Below are 13,905 nucleotides of genomic sequence, written 5' to 3'. Positions count from 1 at the left end.
TAGTGTTTACGACCTTTGTACTTTAATATTCAGAGTCAGAATGCTTACCTATGTGAGCTGGTCGATTAAACAAGGTATTTTTTGTTACACTGATTTTCAAGTACTTTTCACTTTTGGTAGGACATTCAAAAAAATATAAGAAAAATAAAGAAAACATAATTTGTTTTTCATCTAGAATCAAAATACACAATGTTTTGTTGGGTTTGGTATTTGAAATTTTGGAGTCATCCTTATATAGAGGAAACCTAATTCGTTTGCATTTCATGGTTTTAGTGGTTCTCAATAGTTTTTTTCGAAAGTGTTTCCTAATTTAGTAAAAAAAAAAAGTATTATTGACAAAATTAGTCACAAACACAAGTTACAAAAAATCAGCCACAAAAAATTTATGGCTAACGGAATGCTGTCATGGCTAACGGTTTGGGAGCATTAGTTAGACGTGAAACACGAACCCATGCTATTTGTAAAAAATATTTCTTGCTAATGGCTCTTATTCCGATATTCAATTGATTATTCCCATGATTTTAAATTAACTTATGAATTTTAGTGTTTTCTTAATTTCCCAGATCAGTAATTTTGACCCCATTTCCTGATGAAAAAAAAGGTCCAACCCCCTCTTTTCAAGTTTTGAAGCTCTTGATACCTTCCCCTCAATCATGTAAGGTGTGTTTTTCCTTGAGAGTTTTGTTGATTTTTGTACAAGTATGAGCTTCAGAACAAATTCACAATGTGACTCCTTACTAGAGTCAAGAAGACGATAATAACATGTTATAACCTAGTTTGCGCCGATCACCTTCACTAAGAGAGCTCCAGTGACCGGTCTACAAGTGAAAGAAGGACCTCCCAGTGATCAGTAAAGCAGAAGTAAGCCCCAGAATGTTATCTTTAAACCCTTCCAAGAGGAGTTTGAATTCTTATCAAAATGAGATGTGTTCGGGCTGTTGAAAGAGGTGGCTTAAAGTGATGAAAGATCAAGAGCTGAACTGGCCAACCATGATAAAATTAATAAACAAGGCGCATTATTACGACTAAACAGGGTCATAGGTCAGTCGAATTCAAATAAGAATTCACAAACATTGTTCCTATATGAAAACCACTTGACCTTAGATCCTCCTGGGCCTCCAGAGGCGCTTAGGACATCTTAACATATTTCGGGACGTCCCTTTTTTGTGTTTGTTTTGTGGTAATTGTCCCGAAAAATTTATTCCGTGGGTGTTAGAAATGAGTTGCAAGCCCCTTGCCCATCTCTACTCTTTATACAGGGTTAGGGATGTCAACAAGGTTGCACGGAAACTGCTTGAAACTAGAAACGAATATAAACTTTGTTACTCACGAAATCGATGGGTGAAAATCATAAGTACACCTTTTTTATTTCATGAATTTGTGAATTGTTTAGAATAAATAACGTGTCTGATGTTAAAAAAGGTTATGGAATTTCATGATCATGTAAGTTTTGAATGGATTACTTTATTATTTTTCAATGAAACAGATTCTATTAGTCGCATAGCTCTAGGAAAAGACAGAATGTTTTTTCATGAGGTGTATAAATAAGGATTTTTTTGGGGGGGGAGGAGATTTTTCAAAATTTACAAAATAAGGCAAATTGTAAGTGTATGTATTATTAATTACGAAAAATTTTCATAATTTGGAAGGAGTTTGGGGTCTTACCCCTTCCAGAAACGTACCTGTATTTTCTTAATTTTGCATTGATGTCAAACGTGTCACTGGGTGTATTCCACCCGTTTAAAAGACTCAATCAGGGTTGGATTCTCCTTAAATTTCAAGGAAATAATTTTCCCAGTCTCATTCGCTAAGTTTTTGTACGTTGTTTGGTATTTTAATTATATTTTCCTAAAAAATCATTCAGAACCGTAATAAACTTGTAGATTTACTGCACAAAATTTCTAGATCACTTTTTAAACATGTTTTAAAGATAATATTAGTTTCAGTAAAAGCAGAAGGATTTAAAATACCACCTTTAATAAATTAAATTTAATATTTTAATTTTGGCCCCGTTCCTATCTATAAGTGGAACAAGTCCAGGTTGACTATTCACTCTCAATTGTTTAACATACCAGTACGATGTTTTACTATCCTACCGTCTGGCTGGTCTTCCACATCTTCAGCAGTTTTATCTATGGCCTTCACTTCACACATCCTTAATTCAGTTATAATCCGAAAACGGTAAAAACATTTTCAGTTATAATCTTGACTATTTCCCACAGCTCATTAATTTTATATCTCGAGACCGGTGCGCTACTTCAAAACAAACTTGAAAACCAAGTAGAAATGAAAACCGTGAATAAATCATATATTGACATATTCGTTTTAGCTAAAAATACCAATGGCAGGGAAAATGAAATTTGGTTGTTTCAATTGGCTAAGTGCAAGCTTACACAACCGTATATATCTTTAAGAATAGGGAAAATCAGGAATTTAATTTTCGTTATGCAGTTCTGGTAGTAATGGGAGCCAAATTAAACAAAAAAGAAGAAGAAAAATCCGAAAAAAAGTCAAAATTTGTTGCACGAAACAGATTAATAATAATGAGAATTAATTTTAACCCACATCATATACAAAAATGACACTTGTGGGGTATAACAAAAAAATATAGAATATACGGCAATACATGAATGCATGAGAACTTAAAAACTTTACAAGAGCGAAGTAAATAAAGAAAAAAAACATTCAAAACACAAAAACACGAGAAAATGAAGAATAGGGAAAATCAGGAATTTAATTTTCAATGAAAAAGACTTCCATATGCTGTTATGCAGTTCTGGTAGTAATGGGAGCCAAATTAAATAAAAAAAAAAGAAATATCCGAAAAAAAAGTCAAAATATATTGCACGAAACAGATTAATAATAATAAGAATTAATTTTAACCCATATTATATACAAAAATGACGCTTGTGGGGTATAACAAAAAAAAAGATAGAATACACGACAATACATGAATGTATGAAAACTTAAAAACTTTGCAAGAGCGAAGTAAATAAAGGAAAACAAAAACATTCAAGACACAAAAACACGAGAAAATGAAACTATTTGCAAAAAAAGGCGAATAAGGTGGTGGAACGAACTAAGACTTAATGGAGCATAATTTAATAATTTAGAACTTAATATTTGAAGTATTTGAATAATATCTGTTGCTGAATGTAACGAAAGTGATAAAATGAAGCTTTCCTCTGAAAGTGAAATTGTCTTTGGGAATCAATAGATTGTTAACTTTTGAACTTTTACGGACGCAAAATTTGTCAATTTTAACTAATTAATATTACTATCTGTTTTCACTGTTTAATGTGGTAACACTGACGAAAATGGTGTACTTACCTTTGAAATAACCAAAAGAAAAGTCTTAGAAATTCGTGGTTTTTATGTATGAATACCGAAGATGGGTCCAGGGGGGAGAAAATGTTTTTTTTTAATTTGATATTGGTTGTACTTCGAAGCTATTGAAGTGAATAAACACATTTTATTTTATCCTTTCTATTTTTAGTTCCGAGACCGTATAATATGGTTTCCACATGATATGGACTTCCGAGGACGAGTTTACGCGATGCCTCCGTATTTAAATCATCTTCAGTGTGATTACGGTCGAGCCCTTCTCAAATTTGCAAAGGGGAAACCCCTGGGTGAAAATGGTTTAACCTGGCTTAAACTTCATGCTGTCAACTTGACTGGATCCATGAAAAGAAAACCGATTTCTGAAAGATTGTCATACGCCGAGTCGGCTTTAGAAGAGATTGTTGACTGTGCGGAAAATCCTTTTACGGTATGTATTTTTTGTTGTGAATATCCGAAATCTGGTTAATGTCGAGATTCACCGGTGAGTGTCCAAAATTCCTTTTCTTTGGTTGGATTCAATTAGCTTTGCGAATCAGCTTTTTCAATCTTATGCAAGCTTTGATGGTAAAAGTTAATCTTAGGTTAGGTTGGGTTAGGTTAAATTAGGATGTAAATCTCAAAAATGAGTTAAAAATCTGGCCTAACCTAACCTATCACCATCAAACCTTGCATAAAACTGATGAAAAAGATAACTGGCAATGCTGACTAAATCCAAGGAGAAAGAAAAGGTATTTCAGACATTCACCGATGATGGTCAACATTCACCAACTTCAGGTATTCACGGTAACCTATTTATTATATAAAGTTAGAGTTTCCTATCGTTTGCCTATTTCTATATTATTGACACCTCATGTGCTAAAATACGTTAAACAGTTTTATTATATTTTATTTTCTGGTAAGTAATAGAAAGGTTGCTGAAGTATTCAAGGCCACCAAAAGGAGTTTTAGGGTGTATGAGTCAATTGTCTAGACCTCGTGTCTATTATAGACATGACTATTATAGACTATTATAGACCTCATGTCTATTATAAGCATTAAATAGCTCCCTTTTACAAAAGTGACTGGCAAATATGCATTTAAGGCTGGTCTCATTCAATAAGAAATAAAGGCAAAATACTTCTGTTTGAATGCTTTATGCTCTCATGATTTATGATACTTATGTTCTCATACGTCTAAGTCATAAGTCTCGTGACTTGTGTTCTCAACAGTCTTCTACCGCTCATTTCTGGCTCGAGTAATATGTAATTTGGAAGATTTGGTCTAAGTCTATAGATCTAATATTCCCTCTCTGTGCGCCTATAATGTTTCTATTTTACCAAAAATTTTAGTTGGAATGAAAAAGAAATAACAAAAAAACACGAGTTAAAAATCACGCAGAAGCAACTTTAAAGAAAGGTTGTAACAGGAAGATTTTAATTTATCCTAATAGATAAATACACCAGGAACTATCGATCTAGAAAAGAACGATGCATAAATAGGAAGAAATAAACTTGTCCTGATAAATAAATACACCAAGGATTATTGATCTAGAGGAAATGGCGCAGTGGGTTCGATATCAACTTGGTAAAAAGAGATCCAGAGTTCCAACACACCTCCAGCAACACACTGCATGGCTCGGGATTTGATTCCGGTGATGAGATTATGCGAAAGCGTTTCCATATTAACCCAAACAAGAAGAAGAACAAGATCTAGAAAAAATGCAGCTTATTGAGCCCTGACGACATTGAGCAAATAAATAATTTATAGGTTTCAAAAGAGCTACTAAACACTATTAAATAATTACAATCGCCTATTGAACATCAAACATCGGGAAGATTTATTGCAATAAGCTTATTGAACGTGCGGGGTTGTTTTTTGTCACTTTGTTTGGTATTCTATTTGAACTTAAGAGTGGTGGCATTGGCACTAGCTTCTAAAATAGCATGGGTAATGAGTTACTGACAAAGGTTGGCAATCCCCTACCCACCGCCTCTCCGATCTTCCCCTACCACCCTAAAGTTCATTTTCGATTTTTGTTTGATATTGATATCTCCATAGTAGAGACCCCCCCCTTATATTTAGAATTCAGCTTCATGTAGAGACAAATGCCGGACCTTAAATCCCTCTCCTTCTGGGCTCCCCCCCCCCCCCACTGACTACGCAAATTCAAAGCCACCAGAATTTAAAGAATATATCTCAGAAAGAATACAAGTCAAGCGGCACCGCCGTTGGTGGGATGTAACATTTTTTGCACTCAAGTGCAAAAAGCCGCTACTGCAACTATGAAACTGCCCTTGAGTTCTTGAACTCGCTCGTTTTGGTCGATCGAAAGCACGATCTAGCAATCGAATTTAGAAAAATGATAATAGAAAACGATTAACACCGATCTATTCTTCCATCTTTCGTACCAATCAGCAGACTTACCTGGGATCAGAACAAGCTGCAAGCCGTCAAGTTCCATACCAGTATATTTGCAAATTCCCTATTTAATGCCCAAGACCATATCCAGGGGGGTTAGAGGTTTTGAGCCCCCTCCCCCTGAAATGCTTGTTCGAACCGTAAAAACATGGCAAAAATACATATGAACATATTTTTAAAATTTTTAAGTTTTTTTTGTCCCCCCCCCCCCTCTCCCTCCGTAAAAGTAACCCTTCCCGAAAAAATCCTGGATATGCCCCTGTTAGTGCCCTGTTCATTTATTTATTGAACAAATGGTCTTTTTTGCGTTATCCTTGTAATTGTAAAGCAGCGCAATTTAGCATTATTTTTAATTACTACAATCGCTATTTAAATAAATGGATGCAAATATATTGAATTGCAGGGTAGTAAGTGGTGGCAGGATTCTGACGATCCGTGGCAAACATTAGCCTGTTGTATGGAAATATCGGATGCATTGAAGTCACCCAACCCAAAGAATTTCATCTCTCATTTGCCAATTCATCAGGATGGCTCATGCAATGGTCTACAGCATTATGCTGCTCTGGGTCGTGATTCTTTTGGTGCAAGAAGTGTAAATTTAGCTGCCTGTGATACCCCTGGAGATGTCTATAGTGACGTAGCTGCCCTAGTAAGCATCTTATTAGTTATCTATTAACTTTTGTATTAATCTTATCCACCTTATTTCATTTGTTAAATTATCGTGTTTGACTATTTAACTTAATTCATTTATTAATCAAATGTATTCTTATTTATTAGTCTTGTTGTTCCTTCAGATTTTATTGTCCATAGTGATGTAGTTGCCCTATCTAGAATCATATTTGTTATTTATTATTCTTTATATTAATCTTATTTTTGGCTTATTATTCTTCTCTTATTATTTACTAATTTATTGACTTATTAATCAAATTCATTCTTTCCTTGTTGCGACAAGGTTGGGCCACATGCTTACTAATTGTCCATGTAAAAAAAAAGACCCTGCAACTGAAACTCGAAGCCCTGTGCGCCAGCAATGGCCGTGGAGGATTTCTATCCCTTTTTTATTTAATGTTAATTATTTAACATTTTAATCTACCGTAGTGATGTTGCTGCCCTGTTGCTTAATATTTATTAATCTTTTTTAATTCTATTTATTAGTTTTCAAATTTTGTTAACATCGAGTTGCGTTTTCCCTTTATTCAGTACTTGACGGAAATCGTCCAATTTAAATTTGTGTTTTTAAACTCATTTCTCTACTTTTTTTTTTTAAGGTTTCGTGTGAACAGGTAGTGAGTAGACTCCTTATTTGTTATACTCCTTATGAAAGGTAGTGAGTAGACTCCTTATTTATTATACTCCTTATGAAAGGTAGTGAGTAGACTCCTTATTTGTTATACTCCTTATGAAAGGTAGTGAGTAGACTCCTTATTTGTTATACTCCTTATGAAAGGTAGTGAGTAGACTCCTTATTTGTTATACTCCTTATGAAAGGTAGTAAGTAGACTCCTTATTTGTTATACTCCTTATGAAAGGTAGTGAGTTATGCTCCTCATACTATTCCTTATTGTTTGAATAGTTATATGTGAATGATATTACTGAATTGATAAATTTTTTGTGCTCTCAAAGAACGGGTGCAAATATTGGATTTACTCCATTATTGTATAATTGTATATTGTATGTATAATTGCATAAATGTATAATTTTATATTTTAATATTGTTTAATACTTGGTTATTTATTGATAACTGCAATAATGATTAGGTTTTATATATACATATATATATATATATATATATATATATATATATATATATATATATATATATATATATATATATGTATATATGTATATGTGTATATATGTATGTGTGTGTGTGTGTGTATATATATATATATATATATATATATATATATATATATATATATATATATGTATATATATATATATATATATATATATATATATATATATACACACAGACATATATATATATATATATATATATATATATATATATATATATATATATATATATATATATATATATATATATATATATATATATATATATATATATATATAATGTTTGTTTAAATAGTTCTTTGTCAATGATGCTATTTGACGGGTAAATTTTTGTGCTTTCGGCTAACGAGCCCATTCCCTTTTTTCTTGTAATTTCTTTTGGGAATTTGAATTTTATTTGTAATACTAAATGAAATTGAGTATGTTGTTTATATAATAAATTTAAGAAAGAAATTATAAAAATAGAATCCGATAAGTAAATAACGGAAGGCTTGAAAATGGGGTACTCATTATTGTAATCGTTTTAAATTTTTTTCTTTATTTTTCCTGTCTTTAGTTTCTCATATCTGTCTCCTTATATATTGGAAATATTTTGCTATGGATGTGTGCATATGCTCCTGAAAAAACACCTTATCTCTTCGAGGAGGCTTGAATGTATCTTCTCTCAAATAAACACTATTTCTTTGGTAAATCTCAAATATTTATGTAGTCAGATTGATATATTTAAAGTGGATTTATTAATCATACTTTTTACCACTATTACTACTAACGACTCACCGCAGCACCAAGCCGCCTGTGGCCAACACAGTGCTTCAGTCAATACTCCTTTAAGATTTTTTTATACAAGATATGTATTTTTATCACATTTTTATTCTTTTTATTATTATTTAAGGTTTTATTTTTTTTATGACATTCTTGAAGGTCCGATGGTGTAGTACTTGAATTTATTATAAACAAAATAAAAAAAAGCATTTGCAACACATCAAATGCTAAATTGATGAGGGCATGCTACGAAAAAAATGACAACAAAAACAGAAATATAATAATAAATAAAGCGAATAAATTCTATGAAATCAATTTTTTATAAATATTTCAAAATTAAGAGTTGAGTAAACTACATAATAAATGAAGCACAAAAAAAACTAAACGCGTGAAAAAACATTACACTTTATGACTCGGGAAAATTCAGTATTCTAGTTATTTTTTATTAATTATTTTTATTTTTAATATTAAATAAAATTAAATTAGACATCTATAACTCCTAACCTTAGCTTTCTGATTTCAGCGGAATATAACGTGTTTTTTTTATGAAGATTTACAAATTGTGGAATTTCTGACCGTTTGTAAATGTTTAGAGCTATCTATATTAAGGGCTAGAATATTTTAGGGTTTTAAATCTAAAGCATAATATAGCTTTCGTTTCTTTTTCTTTTTTTAGAAGAGAGTAACCTGCAAAAGTTATGGTCTACTAGAAGTTTGGTTTTTAACTATCTTTAAATATTTGCAGGGTTTTCTAAATTTAGGGTTAAAATTTGCTATGTTCTTAACGTACATAGTATTTTTTCTTCTTTTCTTGATGAAGATAAACTATGAAACTTACGACTTAGTAAAATTCGAATTGTATACTGTCTGTAATTACTACTATTGTCAAAGTATAATAGGGCTTTCTAATTCTTAACTGTACATAACATCTTTTTCCTTTTTCAGAACAAAATAACCTGCTAAAGTCTCACTAAAATTTACTTGAAAATTTGGATTTTTGACTGTATACCTGTAAACAAAATATGCTTCATGAATTTTTCTTTTTTTGGATTAAGATCCGCAAAAGATATGACTCGCTAAGTCTTGAATTTTTGACCTTCTATATTTCTAGGTGGAAAAACAGCGTGCAGAAGACGCAGCTGGGGGTGTAGAAGTCGCTCAAATATTGGAAGGCTACATCGGCCGAAAAGTCATTAAACAAACTGTAATGACAATAGTGTATGGCGTAACGAGGTTTGGCGCGCGTCTTCAAATTTTGAAGCAACTGAAAGACTTAGAAGGATTTCCGAAACAATATACTGGGCAAGCAAGCACCTACTTAACCATGAAGACATTTGACTGCATTAGAGAAATGTTTAGCTCAGCCAGAGAAATTCAGGTACGGTTACAATTCGAAGTAAAGACTCTAGGGATCTGAGGCTTTTTCATTTGAAAACTTATTATGAATTCATAATCTGGATTGTGATGTATGTCGCACCACTGATAATCTAGATCATCAAACGCTGCCAATCGGAATTTTGATTTCATGATCATAATTTAGATGCAAATTGGACATCCTTGCTGGAAAGCAAAATTTTGGATATTGCTGGTTCGTGGGTCTTAGTTCCCGGGCATATAAGTTTTGGTGCTCCACAGTTTACAACTCGAAAATCCAATTTTAGTAATGGGTTTTAAAAACTTTTATTCATCTGATAGCCCTGAATCGTTTCCAGAATCTAGTTTGTCAGTGGACAAGGTCTCTTTTAAGAGACGAAATTTAAGTTTGTCTCCCAGGGCTATATCTGGGACCATCGTAGAAGGGAGGGGGCTGTCAGAAACGCGACCACGATTTTTTAAAAGAGCATTTTTGGAAAGTAATGAATCTAATGTTACTACTTCTGTTTTATCAACATGCTTTCTTTAGAAGTGGTAAGTGACGAAAGTAATACCATCGGAGACAAAAATTGTTTGGCCCGTTCCTCCTCCCCCTATAACGAAGGAGGAACGGAGAAGGATCTCCCTCTCCTCCTCTATGGCAAATCAACAAAACCCAATTTAAACCCCAAACAATATCACTTTAGTGGTTAACTAATTCTAATGGAACCATGCTCATAATCCCACAATTAAGTTCCATATTTTATGGTGTTTTTTTTTTTTTCAAATATCGCGGTTGCTTTTCTGACAATGCCTACCCTTTTCCTCAGATGGGTCCCGTATAGAACCCTAAAATATATTTTTCCGTTCTTCTGAATGGCGTGATGCCTCATGCTTCTTTGGTAAAATGAGATTCTGCATTCTCTACTCGATGAAATATATAGTAATCAACACCATCTAGCGTTTCCAAGCCTCCTTAACTTCATTCTTAAAACTTTGCTCCTGTGTTTGAATGTCTAGAGTAGAGTAGAGTAGAATATTTTTATTTATAACACCTACATAAATAAATGTCACAAAACAGCGCACATGCCTGGTGGCATACTTTAGCGCTGAAAATATTGCCAACGAAAATACACAGCCATTTTCTAACTAAATTTTACAACAACGAAAAAGAAAATCCTGATGAAAAAAATGCCTAGCATGTCATAAGATATTTCTTCACCAGTCTTAGAAAATGTCACTTGTTGCTACATTCTCGAACTGATGCAGGAATTGAGTTCCAGATTTTTGGGCCAGTGTGACGGATGCTGAATCCCGCTCTCGATGTCGGGCGAATTTCGCACGAAAAGTCTGAACGATACGTAGTAGGATAATTATGAAATTGAGAATTAGTTGAGAAAATGCCAGAGAAATTTACAGGTAAATTACTATATTGACAATCATGACAAATACTAGAGATAGAAATTGAATGAAATTGGTCCAAAGAGAAAATTCCTGAAGTCCCATATAGGTGTCTAACTGAAGTTCTGCAATCAATATTAAAAAGAATCCTCATTGCTTTATTCTGAAGTATTTGAAGAGATTTGAAAACAGACGGAAAGGTAGATGCCCAAACCGAAATGGAATAGAGAAAATATGGGTGGACGAAAGAATAATAAATAGATTTTAGAATAGCTTTAGTAAAAAAGTGACAAAGACGAGATAGCATGCCAATATTTCGGTAAATTTTTAACGACAGTGTTTTTACATATTTATGAAACGACAAATTTTCATCCGAAATAATCCCAAGATATTTGAACTGATCTACCCGTCTTAATTCAAGACCATTCAAAAAAAGAGAGAAGGTATCTGACACTACTGATCCAGTTCGCGAAAATAACATATACAGGCATTTTTTTTTCATTAAGAGCTAGTAAATTCCTTGAATACTAAACAGACACAGTTAGTAACGTACTTCCAAGGTTCTGGAAAAGAACTGATAGGTCCCGGTGAGAAGCAAAAATTACTACATCATCAGCAAACATTATAATTTTACAAAGAGGCAAAACTTCTGGCAAATCATTTATAAAAAGAATAAATAGAATAGGCCCAAGAACAGAGCCCTGAGGCACTCCGTAATTAATTGGAAAAGTTTCGGAACGGAGATCATGAGATTTATCAACACAATCTAGTCGTCTCCCAGAAAGGTAAGATGAAAAAAATTTAACAGCTTGTGTTGAAAACCCATAAGACTTTAGTTTAAAAAGAAGCAACGAATGATTTACGGTGTCAAACGCCTTTGCGACATCAAGAAAAATTGCCAACGCGTGTTGACCATCATCTAGTGAATCATTAATATTTAGTAAAAGCTCATGAATTGCCAGTTCAGTTGACTTTCCTTTTATAAAACCATATTGAAACGTATGTAAAATCTTGCTATGAAATATATATTTTTGTAATTGACTATTTGTAAGTTTTTCCAAAATTTTACTGAAAAACAAAAGTAGAGATATGCTTCTATAATCTGAAGGGTGAGTTAAACTCCCAGCTTTAGGTAATGCTATAACATTTGCTTTTTTTAAAGTTCAGGAAAAACCCCATGCATAAGTGATCAATTAAAAATATGTGCCAGCAAAGGTGAAATGCTTGACGCTATTTGCTTTACGGTTTGAGCCGGAAATCCAAATTCGTCCTTAGAAAAACTCCGTTTAAGCTTCAGAATAACTTTTTCAATGTCATGAGGCTTAATCTCAGAAAAAGAAAACGAATTTTCCGCATGTTGCTCATAAACTGGAACAGAAGGGGAATTCAGTTGCATATTCATAGTCAATGCAAGTCTAGAACCAATATTACTGAAATAATCTACAAAAGCATTTAAAATTTCATTGGGCTCTGTAACATTTTCCCCATTTAAAACAAGGCAATTAACACTAGTACTTTTAAGACTCTGAGGACGTATCTTTTCATTTATCAATTGCTATGTCTTTTTCATATCTGATTTATGCTCCAAAAAATTATCTTTATTATATTTTCTCTTCTAATGTCTGATATTTGAATTTAACTTATTCCCATAAACTCCTAATTCTACAAACGACTCAGGAGTATTTAATTTTAAATAATTCTTAAATTTTTCTATTTATGTTTGAACGATGTCAAAATACCTTCAGTAATCCATGGGTCAAATTTCTGCGCAAACTTTCCATGCGAAACTCGTGTTGAAGAATCCCGATCCCGCAGACGCATCATTTGATGAATAAAATCTGAAAACGCAGAATTTGCGTCATCTGAGCCATAAACCGAACTCCAATCATGGTCATCAATTAACTGACGTAGAACTTTACAGTCAATCTATGTATATCACTTTTTTGAATTATCCATTGTTGAATCTCGATGTTCTTTATTGCTATTATTTAAATTTAAAAGAACACTCACCGGAAAATGATCTGACATATCAGACAAAATTACTGACGATTTTTCAGCATCAAATAAAACAGGAGAAAAAAATATATTATCTAATAATGTAGCTGTATTAGCTGTAACTCTTGTCGGCAGAGAAATACTTGGAAGAAAATTAGAACACAACATCATAGTTAAAAACTCCTTATTATTTCCAACATCGAGATTCAAAAGATCAAAATTAAAATCACCCGAAATAATAAGCGGTTTTTTCAACGCTTCCAGATTTTTCAACAGCGGTTCAAAAACTTCAAAAAATATTTTTGGGTTACCCGACGGAGATCGATAAACAGACCCGAAAATAAATGGATTACAACCCAAAGGTACAACTTCAACAAAAATAGTCTCACAACCCTTCATCAAATACAGACAAATCACTGAGAATACTAAAAGACCAGTCATCACGAATATACAGCATCTGACCTCCTCTCGCATTCTGACACCTTGTACGCGAAATACACTTCATCCCGGGCAGATCTAACATTGTAAGGGGTGTATTAGCAGACAGAAAGGTTTTGCAAACTCCAACAATGTCTATAGGACTAGCTGCAAGCAAAAGCTTCAGTTCATTGAATGCACTTTGTAGCCCCCGGGCATTTACATGTAACGATCTGATCGGAAAATCACAAGTTTTTGTTTTATCCGATAGAAACTCGCCTGAAGAATAATCACATTTAGGTAGATTATTTACATAAGGCATATCTTTATCACTTCCGGTAGCTGAATTAAGAATAACATCTAATTTCAAACGAGAATCAAGAAAACACTGAAAACGATCCATAAAACAAAAAAAGAAAAGCAAAATTCACAGCT

General features: G+C 32.9%; 1 protein-coding gene across 1 annotated transcript in view; it reads left to right on the top strand.

Moving 5' to 3' along the window:
- PolrMT (mitochondrial RNA polymerase) overlaps positions 1 to 13,905 on the top strand; it is an 85,915-nt gene that overhangs the window by 60,213 nt on the left and 11,797 nt on the right. Inside the window, exons 11-13 of the mRNA XM_089085914.1 lie at positions 3,497 to 3,772; positions 6,146 to 6,391; positions 9,416 to 9,682. Of these exons, the coding sequence (XP_088942040.1) occupies positions 3,497 to 3,772; positions 6,146 to 6,391; positions 9,416 to 9,682 (789 nt within the window). The remainder of the gene's footprint in view (positions 1 to 3,496; positions 3,773 to 6,145; positions 6,392 to 9,415; positions 9,683 to 13,905) is intronic.

Source organism: Artemia sp. Qi Xiang Cuo, chromosome 3 (assembly GCF_049724085.1).
Source record: "Artemia sp. Qi Xiang Cuo chromosome 3, ASM4972408v1, whole genome shotgun sequence".
Taxonomy (NCBI): domain Eukaryota; kingdom Metazoa; phylum Arthropoda; class Branchiopoda; order Anostraca; family Artemiidae; genus Artemia; species Artemia sp. Qi Xiang Cuo.
This window is presented reverse-complemented; position numbering and strand designations above follow the sequence as displayed.